Genomic DNA, 14,434 nt, shown 5'->3' with positions numbered 1-14,434 from the left:
CAGCGGGAGCATGCTGGTTGTAAGTCCTCTCTTGCCTTTCTCTTGCTTGAGACAGACTTCTCTCAACACTCTCCTGCACTTTCCGGTACTGCTGCTGCCGTTCTGTATCCCAGTCTGCCTCTGGCGAGGTGTCCTCGGGTGTCAGGACTCCCATATCTAGGTCAATAGGCAGCTTACCAGGTCTTGCTCTCATTAGGTAAGCCGGGGTGCAGTTGGTGGAATTTACTGGGATGTGGTTATACAAGTCCACCAGATCAGGCAGTTTTTCAGGCCACAGACTGCGTTCTTCCAGGGGCAACGTTTTCAGCAAGTCTATCACCACCTGGTTCATCTTCTCACACAATCCGTTGGTTTGGGGGTGATAGCGCATTGTCCTTAACTTCTTGCAGCCATAGAGGTTGCAGAACTCCTTGAAGACCTCCGCTTTGAAGGCTGGACCTTGGTCAGTCAACACTTGCTCCGGATACACGTGTGGACGGCAGAAGTGATGCTGGAAGGCTCTAGCTGCTGTCTGAGCCGTTAAGTCCTTGACAGGGACCACCACCAGGAACCGGGAGTAGTGGTCTACGATGGTGAGGGTGTAGACGTACATGGACCTACTTGGAGCCAGCTTCACATGGTCCAGGGCTACCAGTTCTAGTGGCTGCTTGGTGATGATGGGCTGTAGGGGAGTCTTCTGGCTGGCACGGTCCTTTCTTCTCAGGTTGCACAGGCCGCAGTCTCTGCACCACCTCTCAATGGCCCCTCTCATGCCTACCCAGAAGAACCGTTCACGCAACAGGAACTCTAACTTCTTCCATCCAAAGTGCCCTGCTCCGTCGTGGTATGCCTCCAGGATCATAGCCGCTTCCTTCTCGGGACCACTACCTGCCAGGTCAGCTCATGTGTCCGGGAGTTGACAATTCTCCGGCACAGCTTCCCCTTGTAGAGAAACAGTTTACTTTTCTCTTTCCACAGCTGTTTGGTCTCTTCCGGAGCGTCTGGGTCAAGGCGGGCATCAGCCTGTGTCAGCATCTCTTTTACCAGGCGGACGGCTGGGTCACTGTCTTGCGTCTCCGCCCAGCTGTAGTGGGCTAAGGGATTGAACATGGCAGAGTGCTTGTCCCTTACACAGTGGGAATACTGGGTAATCCCATGAAGGTGGAACGCAGGGAGTTCAATCTCTTCCAGTTCTTCTGGATCTTCCCCTCCGTCCGGCAAGTTTGGCATCCTGGACAGGGCGTCTGCATTGGCATTTGTGCGTCCCGCCCGGTATTTGATGGTAAATTCATAGTTGGACAGCCGGGCCATCCTTTTTTGCTCCAGGGCACCAAGTCTTGCAGTGTCCAGGTGCGTCAATGGGTTGTTGTGCGTGTACACAGTGAACTTGGCAGAGGCAAGGTAATGTTTGAAACGTTCCGTCACTGTCCACACCACTGCCAGGAACTCTAGCTTGAAGGAGCTATAATTCTCAGGGTTTCTCTCTGTGGGCCGTAGTTTTCGGCTGGCGTAAGCAATTACCCGCTCTCTGCCCTGCTGGATCTGGGATAGTACGGCTCCCAGCCCCACGTTACTGGCGTCCGTGTGGAGGATGAAAGGCTGGCCGTAATCAGGGTAAGCCAGGATCTCATCCCCCGTGAGGGCCATCTTCAGCTGGCGGAAAGACTCCTCTTCCAGCTTGTCCCACCTGAAGGGTGGCTTCTGATTCTTGGTCTTTGACTGACCCAACAGGAGGTCTTGCATAGGGGCTGCCATTTTGGGGAACCCGGGGATGAATCTTCGGTAGTAGCCTACCAACCCGAGGAACTGCCGCACTTCCTTTATGCTGGAAGGTCTTGGCCAGTCCTTAATCACCGTGATCTTATCAGGGTCTGGAGCTACTCCGTCAGTTTTTTTTTTTAAACTTGACGTGCACTTTTGGTGCATTTTCTCACTTAGCATTTTGCAAGAAGATTTGAAACATTTTTGATGTGGCTTTTTGGCATGGTATCTGCATTAAAAATCACACATAAAAATCTGTTTGATTAAACCCTGGTTAAAAGAATTAGAGTATTCAAAGTGTAATTGAAACTTTTTTTTTTTTTAAGAGGATTTTGGATCACCTTAAAAAGCCTTGCGTAAATAGATTAGGGCTGGGCAAGGAGAAAGGGTGAGCGAGGAAGAGTGACGTCATAGGCAATACATGTCTTTTGTGGGAAAATCTATTCAATGTTTGCTCAAGATTAACAAGGCATTTTTCCGTAAACTTAGAAGAGTTCATAAAGGGGAATTTTGGAGCGATTAGGCTTCAAAATCCTTATCAAAAAGCCTTTTGCGAACAGATAGGATCTGGGCAAGGAGAAGGGTTACAAAGGAAGAGCGAAGTCCTTTGATAGGTGATTAATGTCTGTTGTGGAAACATATTTCCTGCTCACAACATTTACAGGAATTCATAAATGAATCAAAAAGTGAAAGAATCACCTGGAGTATAAAAGAGTCCTGTATGTTGTGTTACCAGCAATATTCAGGAAGAACCAGCTGTCTTGTAAGTAGTGTATATTTTTATGCATTGTTCACACAATTATAGTTTATTAGATTATGTTTCTGTGCTACGTTTTCTTCATCGCTTCTTTCCTCTATTTCCATCTAACAGTCTCTCTATTCTGTATGAAGATTTTTTCACATTTCCAAGTTTAGATAGAACAATTGGAAGTTGAATATCTGCATTTAGCATAAGTTGCTATATCTGATAAAGAAAGCCATATAATGAAAACTCGCATAAAGGCTGTGTGCCTATGACCTGAAATAATGACCCATCATGATTAGTATATCAGACAACAGAAAAAATATTTAGGAGCAATACATGCCATGCAACTCTTTTCCTTTCAGAACCAACTTATAACAAACAGTGCACAAAACCACAGCAATGCATTGCTCTTTTCATTTGATTTTCATTTGGTCTACTATTTATAATGGATTGGTACTGAGAGGCAAAAAGTTAGAAAAAACTTTCTTAGATCTCGTTCACACGTTCAGTTTTTGCCTCAGTATTTGTAAGCCAAAACCAGGAGTGGGGGAAAAATGCTGAAGTGGTGACGTGTTTCTATTATACTTTTCCTCTGATTTTTCCACTCCTGATTTTGGCTTAAAAATACTGATATAAAATACTGACCAAATACTGAACGTGTGAACGTGGCCTTAGTAAATGCCCGAGTTGATAGCTTAGAGGCTACAGCTTAGGAAATGTGACTGTCGAGTCATGTGGCCAAAGATTGTTGTGTAAATTTCAGCATAATAAAAATAAATTGGGTCACATTGTGTGGCGCCCAGGGGATGGGGAGGACTGGGCGCCCTGGCCTCGTTGTTAGTTTTGGGGGGGGTGTCGCGGTAGTCGGCTCCCGGGCTCGTACCCTGGGCCTCTCTTTTAAAAGGGTGGATAAATTTATGGAAGTTCGTGACGCCACCTGTGGTGTCTGGTGAGGATCAACAGCGCTGCGGCAGCCCACTGAGGCCGGTTTTAAGGCAGCTTGGGTTGTATAGCTCCCCACAGGCGGAGCTAGGCCTCAGGGCAGCGTAAGAGAAGGGATGCAGGACAGGAGAGACCCAGCCGGGTCCGCAGAAGGATAGGCAAACACACAGTTCACTTCAGTACCTTTTACTGATGGAAGTTCAGGCACATTCCGGAGCACTGTAGGGTGAAGGGTGCATATCAGGATCCTCCCCAGTGAGCGGGTATAGGGCTCCTGTTTCTTGCCTTTGTGTAGTAAGTTTCTGACCTGCCTGGAGCTAGGCCTAACTTTGTCGCTGTCCTGCACCAGCTGACTTTGTGGTAGGGCCTTCTCTTGGAGTACACGCTCCCAGCTTGCAGGGCCTCTGTGACTCCTGGCTCTGGTACGTATCAGCTCTTGGGTGATCCTGGGACCTGAAGTCTTCCAGGGGTCTCCGGTTGTCTCTACAGGGGGATATACGGCCCTGTAGACGTGAACCCGGTGTCCGGTATATGTTTTCTGGGGTGAGCTTGTACAGCTCCTCTGCCCCCAATGCTACTCACTCCTCTAGCCTTCGGCCTCACTAGGCTAAACGCACTAGCGGCAGCTTGCCGCGCTTCACCGCTCTTATGGCGTCGGCACTCCTTAAGCTCATTAACCTGAGCTCCACTGCAGGCTAACCTCTCTCAGGCTCATCTACTGCAGGATCTGCTGAATCACTCTGACTGAGCTCGACTCTGTATTCAGACCTGTACTTGCTGAACTCTCCAGAGGAACCGAACTGCCTAGCTCCACCTTCCCTATTTATATCCCTAACGGGCTCCCTCTGGTGGTCTGAGGTGGAAGGTGGAGGTGTGTGTGTGTGCTACGAGGGCCTCTTGTGGAGGAATCCATCCATGCACCCCTCTAGGATCTGTGGCACGAATGCGCAGCAGGGGCGCCACAATTGCAATCCGCAAGGTATCAAAAATCAAGTGGCAAAAAGTTGGAACAAGTAGGATTTTTTTGTAATTTGCTTGTTGTGGTAACTAGCCGGTCACAATGTTTTCCCATTCGCTATGCTATGACATACACCCCTGATGAAGCTTTCCATGATGAAACGCACATTAGGAGTGGTAGGTGCTTTTAGTTTTTGGAGGTTGGCTTTTGAAGTTTTCAGTCATGTGTGATATTTGTTCATTGCTTGCTGATTGTCACTAGCAGCTACATGGGACTTTTCGCTTTGTAGTGGTCCTCAGTTGGGCTATACTTCAGCGGCATAGTTGTCTCTGATGCCTTATGTTTCCTTGGGTCCCTTTGCTGCAGTTTGTCTTTTTTGCTATAGATATACTGTATATAAATATAAGATAAGTATATATTTATGGTAATACACAAAAAAGAGAGAAACCTCTAAAGTCAGCTCACCCAAATGGAGATCCACTGCTCGGAGCTCGGAACCTGTGATGCACCACGAAATGAACAAAAAAGAAATTCTAGTATCAGGGTCTTTCATAAAAATCCAAAATTTTATTATAACAAAAATATTCCAAAAAGAGGAAGAAAACCGCAACCACCATGTCACGATCTTGTTGTCGGGTATCCCGGGAACAGGGGCTCCTTCCCTGTCCCTAATGCTAGGGGCACCCTAGAAGGCCCTGTTCCCCGGATTACGTCTGAAGGTGAAGACGCCGGGCCATGGACCTTTGTCTGAGCTCCTGAATCCACCCTCAGTCTGTTTCCTCCAGTCACCCACGGAAGAGGGGAGTAGTATGGCAGTACACAAACCAGACTAACCAGGTAATACAAACAGAGATAAAGGAAAATACCAATCATACAAATATACGCACACAAACAACAGAGGTTAACACCGGGGAGTCAAGGATGGGGGAAAACCAAAGTAGGAGAAGAAGGAGATTAACACACAACCAAAACCTCGCAATAGTCTTAGCCAAATCCATCAAATGCCTACTCAAACAAGAAATCACCAAACGCCTAACCATGCAGCATGAAGCTAGCTCTGGCAATGACTGCTTGCCAGAGCCCAGAATATATAGGAGAGGGGTGTGGCTAACAGTGAATAGCTGAGAGCATCACCCTGGGAAGCTTCCAAAAGCTCTCAGCAGCAGATTAACCCCTGCACAGCTAAAAGAAACCTGCACCGTTTAATATGAAGGTGAAAGGCTTTTAATGAGTGCAGGAGTAGGAGAAATCAAACGGCGCAGTCTTCTGGCTTCTGTCTGTCACGGTAAACCCGTAACACAACACCACTAAAAAATATATTAAATTCAGGGCAAATACGTTTGGGACGCATGTCCTTAATCATTGTACAATAAAAATTGCAATGATTAAGGACATGCATCTGAAACGCGTTTGCTTTGAATTTTAATATATTTTTTTAGTGTTGGTGGTTGCGGTTTTCTTTCTCCTTTTGGAATATTTTTGTTTCAATAACATTTTGGATTTTTATGGAAGACCCTTATGCAGGAATTCATCTTTTTTCTATATATTTATGGTGTTCACGTGTTGAACTGATCAGCTCAGTTTCACCCTTTTTTCACGCTTCTGCCACATATTCTCCTTTTATGTTTTACATACTTTGCTGTGTAGTCCCAATTCGCCAAACATGCTGCAAAGCCCCATCTTATTCTTGAAAATAAATTTTTTACTTGCATATATTTTTTTAATTCACTTTTGTGGCAAAATTTCCAGCAGGTAGATGTTGGCTGGAAGTCAAAAGGGAAATTTTGAAAGTCAGATCGCACATTTTTAGGTGCCATTTTTTTCCATCCTTGAAATGTTTGCATATTTTGGACTGAAAAATGATAACAAATATCAAGTTCGGTAACATTTTTTTGAGGGTTTAGTTTTTACAAAGTTGAAAGTGTTAAAAATGACTTAGCAACATATTTATACAGGTCAATGTGATTAGGAAGATGGCAAACATTGAGTTTTATAATATAACTAGATGGTGGCCCGATTCTAATGCATCAGGTATTCTAGAATAGGTATGCGGCCGACCGGGCGCAATCAGCAGAGCTGTGTTTAAATTTGGGGCCAAAATCGCTGATTGGTCGCGTTCGGCAACCGCGACCAATCAGCAAAGCGGTGTTTAAATTTGGCGGCAATATCGATGATTGGTCGCGGGCGGCGGCCGCGACCAATCAGCGAACCGTGTTAGTGAGGACTGGAGAGCGTGTTTAAATTTGGCACCAAAATCGCTGATTAGTCGCGACCAATCAGCAGAGCGGTGTTTAAATTTGGCGCCAATACTGCTGACTGGTCGCGGCCGCCGACCGCGACCAATCAGCAGAGCGATGCAGAGCGGGGTTTAAATTTGGCGCCAAAATCGCTGATTGGTCGCCGGCCGCGCCCAAACAGCAGAGTGTTGTTTAAATTTGGCGCCAAAATCGCTGATTGGTCGAGGCCGGCGACCGCGACCAATCAGCAGAGCGTTGTTTAAATTTGGCGCCAATCTCGCTGATTGGTCGCGGCCGCCATCCGCGACCAATCAGCAGTGCGGTGTTTAAATTTGGCACCAAAATCGCTGATTAGTCGCGACCGCGACCAATCAGCAAAGAGGTGTTTAAATTTGGCGACAATAGTGCTGATTGGTCGCGCCCGGCGACCGCGACCAATCAGCAGAGCGATGCAGAGCGAGGTTTAAATTTGGCGCCAAAATCGCTGATTTGTCGCCGGCCGGTGGTTGCGACCAATCAGCAGAGTGAGGTTTAAACTTGGCACCAATACTGCTGACTGGTCACAGCCGACAACCGCGACCAATCAGCAGAGCGGTGTTTAAATTTTGCGCCAATACTGCTGATTGATCTCGGCCAGCGACCGCGATCAATCAGCAGAGCGTTGCTTAAATTTGGCGCCAATCTCATTGATTGGTCGCAGCTGGAGTCCGCAACCAATCAGCAGAGCGTTGTTTAAATTTGGCGCCAATCTCGCTGATTGGACGCGTCCTGCGTCCGCGTCCAATCAGCACAGCAGTGTTTAAATGTGGCGGCAAGATCGGTGATTGGTCGCGGCCGCTATTTAAATGTGGCGCCCAAATCGGTGATTGGTTGCGGGCAGCGGCCGCGACCAATCAGCAGAGCGGTGTTTAACTTTAGCGCCAAGATCACTGATTGGTCGGGTGTGGAGAGCACGACCAATCAGCGAATCGTATTGGTGAGGAGCGGGGAGCGGAATCGTATTAATGAGGACCGGGGAGCGCCGCTGCCTGTGCGGCTACTTCCGCTGCGAGAACCCGGGACATGAGCGGGCGCTCGGAGCAGAAGTATCCCGACCCGCAGCGCCGCTCCCCGGTCCTCCCTTCACACCCTAGCCGCTGATGTCCCCACAGTATCCGCATGGTGTTACAAAGGTCCGGACATGTGTGTTAAAAATCGCTGATTGGTCGCAGGCGCTGCCCGCGACCAATCACCGATTTGGGCGCCAAATTTAAATATCGGCCGCGACCAATCACCGATCTTGGCTCCACATTTAAACATCGCTGTGCTGATTGGTCGCCGACGCTGTGCGCGACCAATCACCGATTTTGGCGGCACATTTAAATAGCGTCCGCGACCAATCAGTACAGCGGTGTTTAAATGTGGAGCCAAGATCGTTGATTGGTCGCGGCCGATATTTAAATTTGGCGCCCAAATCGGTGATTGGTCGCGGGCAGCGCCAGCGACCAATCAGCGATTTTTAACACAAATGTCCGGATCTTTGTAACACCATGCGGATACTGTGGGGACTTCAGCGGCTAGGGTGTGAAGGGAGGACCGGGGAGCGGCGCTGCGGGTCGGGATACTTCTGCTCCGAGCGCCCGCTCATGTCCCGGGTTCTCGGAGCGGAAGTATCCGCACAGGCAGCGGCGCTGACATCCATGCGGCTAGGGCGTGAAGGGAGGACCGGGGAGCGGCGCTGACATCCAATTGGTCGCGGCCAATCACTGATCTTACGGCCAAAGTTAAACAGTACTGTGCTGATTGGTCGCGGACACTGCCCGCGACCAATCACCGATTTGGGCGCCAAATTTAAATATCGGGCGCGACCAATCACCGATCTTGGCTCCACATTTAAACATCGCTGTGCTGATTGGTCGCCGACGCTGGGCGCGACCAATCACCGATTTTGGCGGCACATTTAAATAGTGTCCGCGACCAATCCGCACAGCGGTGTTTAAATGTGGAGCCCAGATCAGTGATTGGTCGCGGCCGATATTTGAATGTGGCGCCCAAATCGGTGATTGGTCGCGGGCAGCGTCCGCGACCAATTAGCACCGTAGTGTTTAACTTTTGCGGCAAGATCCGTGATTGGTCGTGGGCCAAGACCGCGACCAATCACCGATTTGTGCGGCAGATTTAAATAGCGGCCGCGACCAATTGGATGTCAGCGCTGCTCCCCCGTCCTCTCTTCACACCCTAGCCGCATGGATGTCAGCGGCGCTGCCTGTGTGGATACTTCCGCTGCGAGTACCCGGGACATGAGCGGGCACTCGCAGCAGAAGTATCCCGACCCGCAGCGCCGCTCCCCGGTCCTCCCTTCACACCCTAGCCGCTGATGTCCCCACAGTATCCGCATGGTGTTACAAAGGTCCGGACATTTGTGTTAAAAATCGCTGATTGGTCGATGGCGCTGCCCGCGACCAATCACCGATTTGGGCGCCAAATTTAAATATTGGCCGTGACCAATCACCGATCTTGGCTCCACATTTAAACACCGCTGTGGTGATTGGTCGCGGCCGATATTTAAATTTGGCGCCCAAATCGGTGATTGGTCGCGGGCAGCGTCGGCGACCAATCAGCACAGCGGTGTTTAAGTTTTGCGCTAAGATCAGTGATTGGTCGGGTCCGAAGACCGCGACCAATCATCGAATCGTCTTGGTGAGGACCGGGGAGCGGCGCTGCCTGTGCGGTTACTTACGCTGCGAGAACCCGGGACATCACGGGCGCTCGCAGCAGAAGTATCCCGACCCGCAGCGCCGCTCCCCCGTCCTCCCTTCCGCATGAGGTCAGCGGCGCCGGCGGTCCTTCCGCTGATACCGGCCGGGAGATGAGCGCCTCGCGCCGCTCATCTCCCGACTGCATCTACGTCCCGCAGATGGGTCCGGCGGTCGGGTTCCTTCTGCTGTTGCCGGCCGGGAGATGAGCGCCTCGCAGCGCTCATCTCCCGGCTGCATCGCCGCTCAGCTCCGTCCCGCAGATGAGCCGCTAACGGCCGCCATCTTTTTTTAGAAATCCCCCGGCGCTGATTGGCCGCTGCCGGACCAATGAGCGACGCGGGATTTCCTGGACAGACAGACAGACAGACTGGATAAGACGATTATATATATAGATATCCAAAAATGATGAGGCAGCATATCCAATGGTGTAAGGATCCTTTATTCACTCACACCTTCTGGTGTGGATGCATAATGGATCCTTCTTAGAGTTTTTTCACCATTTTGGATGTGTTTACCCATATTTGGGATTTTTCGTATAGAGGATAGGAGACTAAGCCAGTATCTTGAGGGAGTTTTGAACCCATTTAGGCTGTGCTAGTTTTTTTTTTATATATCTCAGAACTTTTTAAACATTTGGTTTCGGTCACCATTTCTTGAGACCCATAACTTTTTTTTTTGTGTATCGAGTTGTCATTTTTATTGATACAATATTTTGGTATGTACCTCAAAATTATATCTATTTTTTTGCAGTTTTTAGATCGGTATGGTAAACTTCTTTCACTTGTTCTTTCATTATGCCATTTACTGTATGGGTTAATAAACATTATATTTTGACAAATCAGACTTTAAAGAAATAAAAAATATGCTTAGTTTTTTTAAATTTTATTTTCTACTTTGTACATATTTTTTTTAGTCTCATTTATTGGACGTGACACTGTAATCCTGCAATACACTAACAACAAGCTAAGCTTTTGAAGAGCACCAAGATGGAGGTGACAGGGGACATCAGAAGACTTCCAGCTGCCATGGTAGTGCATTGACAGTTGACCTGTGTGGAACAGACTCCCAATGCACCTAATGTACAGTGCTAGTCAAAAGTTTGGACACACTTGTTCAAGCAATGGTTTTCCTTGTTTTTATCTGAATGTGCACATTGTAGATTCTATCTGCCTGCAGCAAAACCTTGAGGAAACTAATATAGAAACAAGTAGAGAAGCAAACAAGAATGTGTGTTAAACCTCAGATTCCTCAAAGTACCCCCATTTTATTCTGATGACCGCTTTACACTCCTTTGGCATTCTCTCAAGCACCTTCACCATGTAGTCATCTGGATGGCTTCCAACAGCTTTGAAGGCATTGTCAGAGGTGCTGTGCATTTGTTGGCTGCTTTGTCTTCACTTTGCAGTCCAAGCCATCCCCAAACCATCTTAATTGTCTTGAAGTTGGGTAATTGAAGAGGCCTAGTCATTTGACAAGATTCTCCATCTCATGGTCCTTACATAGCCTGGAAGCGTGTTTTGGGTCATTATCCTGTTGTAACACAAATAATTGACACGCTAAGTGCAGACCAGAAAGGATGGTGTGGCGCCCCTGAGGGTTCAGTCGCCACAGGGGTACTGCACCTCAGTTAGAGGTGTGGAATCTCCTCTCTCAGGTAAGGATGGAGCATCTCACAGGACCCTGCTTTACACCCAACACTACACCACTCCCACCTGCAGGGGGCTTAAAGGCACTAGAGTGCTGCCCCGTTCCAGGACAGGGGAGTTGGGGGGAACCAAAGATAGGGGGAACCATGTAGTGGGTGAGGGTGGAGGAAGTACTTTACATTTACACTTAATCTAGGCATATATATACAGTGGCCATCTTTATAACCTGGTCTTTAGTCGTGGTTCTTTGGGAAGGTCTGACAGCGCAAGGCTGCGGCCGGCTCAGGGGTCACGGTTCCCGGTCTCAGGCCTCGAGTCGGGGATTGGGGCAGAGTTGAGTTATAGCCAGCTCTGTGCCCGGTCAGAGTCCAGCCAAGAGGGCCCAGGAGGGGAGCAGAGGAGTTAGGCTCCACAGGCGAAAGGATCCCAGGGGGATACGGACGGAGAGGAGTCGCCACCGGTATTCTTCATTCTGGCCCAGCCAGAGGGACTCCTGCCACAAGAGGGGACCGGCCCCCGATATCGGACAGTGTACTTCACGTCACCGTTAGAAAAGCCCGGAGGCTTAGTGGATCCCAGGGGGATACGGACGGAGCGGAGTCGCCATCTGTATCTCTCAACCTGTGTATATCCAGTGGGAGACCCGGCCTTAAATCACATACAGACAGGAGAGGACTCGGTGGGAGAATCTAGGAACACCCCGGCGGGGTCTTGACCGGTGCTCCTGAATTAACTGGGAAGTGCTGGACCCCCTTCCTGGTGGCCGCAGCGTGCCGCGAGAAGCAGAGAGAAGCTTTGCAGCTGCTATTTCACCAAAATGAGTAAATCTTGGATGACTTCACAGACTGCCTCCGTTTGCTCATTCTGCGCGGCACCGCACTTACCACTCCTCCCCAGACCTCTTCTCACTGCCCTGAGGCCTACTCCGCCTGTGGGGAGTAGTACTAACTGAGCTGCCCTAACATCAGCCTCAGTGGACTGCCGCAGCGCTGGTAACCTCTTACCAGAAACCACAGGTAGCGTAGTCGAACAACCACTCATCCAACAAGCCCATTATTTTCATGAGACAGCCCTGGGCACGGAACGGGTCTAGGCCACGACTGCATCCCCCCCTACAACTGACCCGGCTCCGAGTAAAGTACCCCATGCCGCCCAGGGGGGGCGTCTCAATGGCATGTCATTGCAGAATGCTGCGGTTGCTATGATGGGTAAATGGGCTTTGTATTTGGAGTAAATCACCAATATTGTAAGCAGCAAAGCACTCCTCCACCATCACACCTCTTCCTCCCCCTCCATGCTTCATGGTGGTACCAAACATGTAGAAACCATTCGTTTACCTTTTCTGCATTTCACAAAGATATGGAGGCTGGTACCAAAAATCTCAAATTTTGACTCTTCAGACCTCAGATTTCCATTAATGTAATGTCCAGTCCTTGTGTTGCTTGGCCCAAAAAAATATCTTCCTCTTGTTTGCAGTCCTCAGTAGTGGACCATTTCCAGCACTTCAACCATAAAGGCCGGCTTCTCGCAGTCTACTCTGGACAGTTGATGTCAAGATATGTCTGCTATTTGATGTCTGTGCATCATTTATGAGTGCTTTAAAGAGAATCTGTCACCCCCTGGGACTTATCAGACCGCTAATATGGTCATACAGGTGACAGAAATGTGAATCTATACTTACCTGTATGGCCCATATTAGCGGTCTGGTTTCTGTGTAATAGCTTTTTTATTAAATTATTTCTGCCAAGGTTCGTGTCCGGGGAACGCCAAGAAATCCCCGCCTACTACCTTCACTTCCATATTCACCCCACCTCCCCTGCACAGGGCCCTGTGACGTGCAGTTCCCGGCCGGATCCCGCGCCTGCGCAGTTTCCCCTATACAGACGGCGCTCTTCTCCCTGCCGTCCGTATAGCCTTGGGGAGCAGGGAACTTGTGCGCAGGCGCTGGGAAGGCAAAGTGACTCACCGGCGCCTGCGCACAAGTTTCCTGCTCCACAAGCCTATACAGACGGCAGGAAGAAGAGTACTTCAATGGAGGTTGAAGTGTTAGTTCTTTCTCTCTTCCTTAACTATAATTAATCTCATATGTTCAGTGTGTGTGGGGGGGATATGTTCCCTCAAAAGAGATGTCTTATGGATTTTTAATTTTTGTCTACGGCAGGTACTATGGGAAATCTAAAAGTTAATACATATTCTGGTTCGCTTCACACGTATTTCTTCACTCCTTGTTTCCATATATGTTCCCTTGTAGTTTTACTATCTTCAGACTGAATCTACAATGTTTACACTCCAATAAAAACAAGGAAAACCATTGCATGAACAGGTGTGTCCAAACTTTTGACCGGTACTATACTGGTTGGGAACTGGTTAATGTAGATTGCTGTCTTTCCATTTTTGCTATCTTTCTGTATCTGTGGCTGATGCTTTTCCTGTCTAGGATGGTAGATTTTGAGGAGAAGACAGGTGTATGGTAATATAATGGAGCGACTGCAAATATACTTGCTAGTTAAACTCATAACTACTTCAACATTCCATAGGCAAATTTAAAGAAGTGAAAGGAATATACAGAAAACAGAAGCCATGCCATGCCTGGTAAGTGTAGATGACAGATTTTCTACAGATCTACTCTACATTACTATTATATTATCATAAGTATACTTTAAGAACAAAAGTCTATTGCAAAACTTGCCATCCTTCACTTTTGCATTCTAGTTGGAACATCCAACCTGCATGTGTATGTGCATGCGGCTTCCTAATTGTCCCTATAGAAATATTGGCCAAAGTATCTCTATAAGGCTGCGTGTACACGATGTGTTTTTCATGCGTTTATGCTGCGAAATTTCCGCAGCGGAAACGCATCAAAAACGCATGGTAATCCGCACCCCATGGTCCCCAATGGCATTCCGCAATGTCAATGCACATGCTGCGTATTTTTCCGCAGCGTTTCTGCAGCGCAAATAAATCCGCAGCATGTTCATTAATTTTGCGGAAGCGCCGCCATTGACTTGCATTGAGACGCATAGAATGCGCATCTGTACATTTGTACAAGCGGATTATATGCGTCTCTATGTGCGGATGGTATCCAGTTCTGGAGGAGAGAAGACTCTCATCCAGACCTGGGTACCATTGTACCTGTAAAAAAAAGAATAAAATAATAAATAAAGTTTATATTCACCTGTCCGGCGGCCCCTGCAGCGCTTCTCCTTCCAGGACCTGAGATGACTTTGCGGTCATGTGACCGCAGGCTGTCTCGCGAGATGCCGGCAACCCGGAAGAAGCCAGGACGAGCGCTGCAGCACACGCGGCGGGAGATCGGGGGTAAGTATTGCTTTATTTTTTTATTTTTACGGTCACACTATATAAATCCATGCCTTTTGCATGGATTTATATAGTGTGACCGAGTTGTCAAGCACTTTCCAAGTGATGCT

General features: G+C 48.4%; 1 protein-coding gene across 2 annotated transcripts in view; it reads left to right on the top strand.

The window, feature by feature from the left end:
• Positions 1 to 2,141: 2,141 nt before the first annotated feature.
• LOC141174577 (phospholipase A and acyltransferase 3-like) overlaps positions 2,142 to 14,434 on the top strand; it is a 30,194-nt gene continuing 17,901 nt past the window's right edge. The window contains exons 1-3 of one of the 2 annotated variants that reach the window (XM_073659515.1): positions 2,142 to 2,503; positions 10,274 to 10,388; positions 13,544 to 13,598. In XM_073659515.1, coding sequence (XP_073515616.1) covers positions 13,587 to 13,598 — 12 coding nt within the window. In that variant the 5' untranslated portion in view covers positions 2,142 to 2,503; positions 10,274 to 10,388; positions 13,544 to 13,586. The remainder of the gene's footprint in view (positions 2,504 to 10,273; positions 10,389 to 13,543; positions 13,599 to 14,434) is intronic. The other variant, XM_073659514.1, reaches the window with a different exon arrangement.

Source organism: Phyllobates terribilis, unplaced genomic scaffold (genome assembly GCF_046119375.1).
Source record: "Phyllobates terribilis strain yellow unplaced genomic scaffold, ASM4611937v1 Scaffold_13__5_contigs__length_258822181, whole genome shotgun sequence".
NCBI lineage: Eukaryota > Metazoa > Chordata > Amphibia > Anura > Dendrobatidae > Phyllobates > Phyllobates terribilis.
The sequence above is the reverse complement of the archived record's forward strand: the minus strand, read 5'-3'. Positions and strand labels throughout refer to the sequence as shown.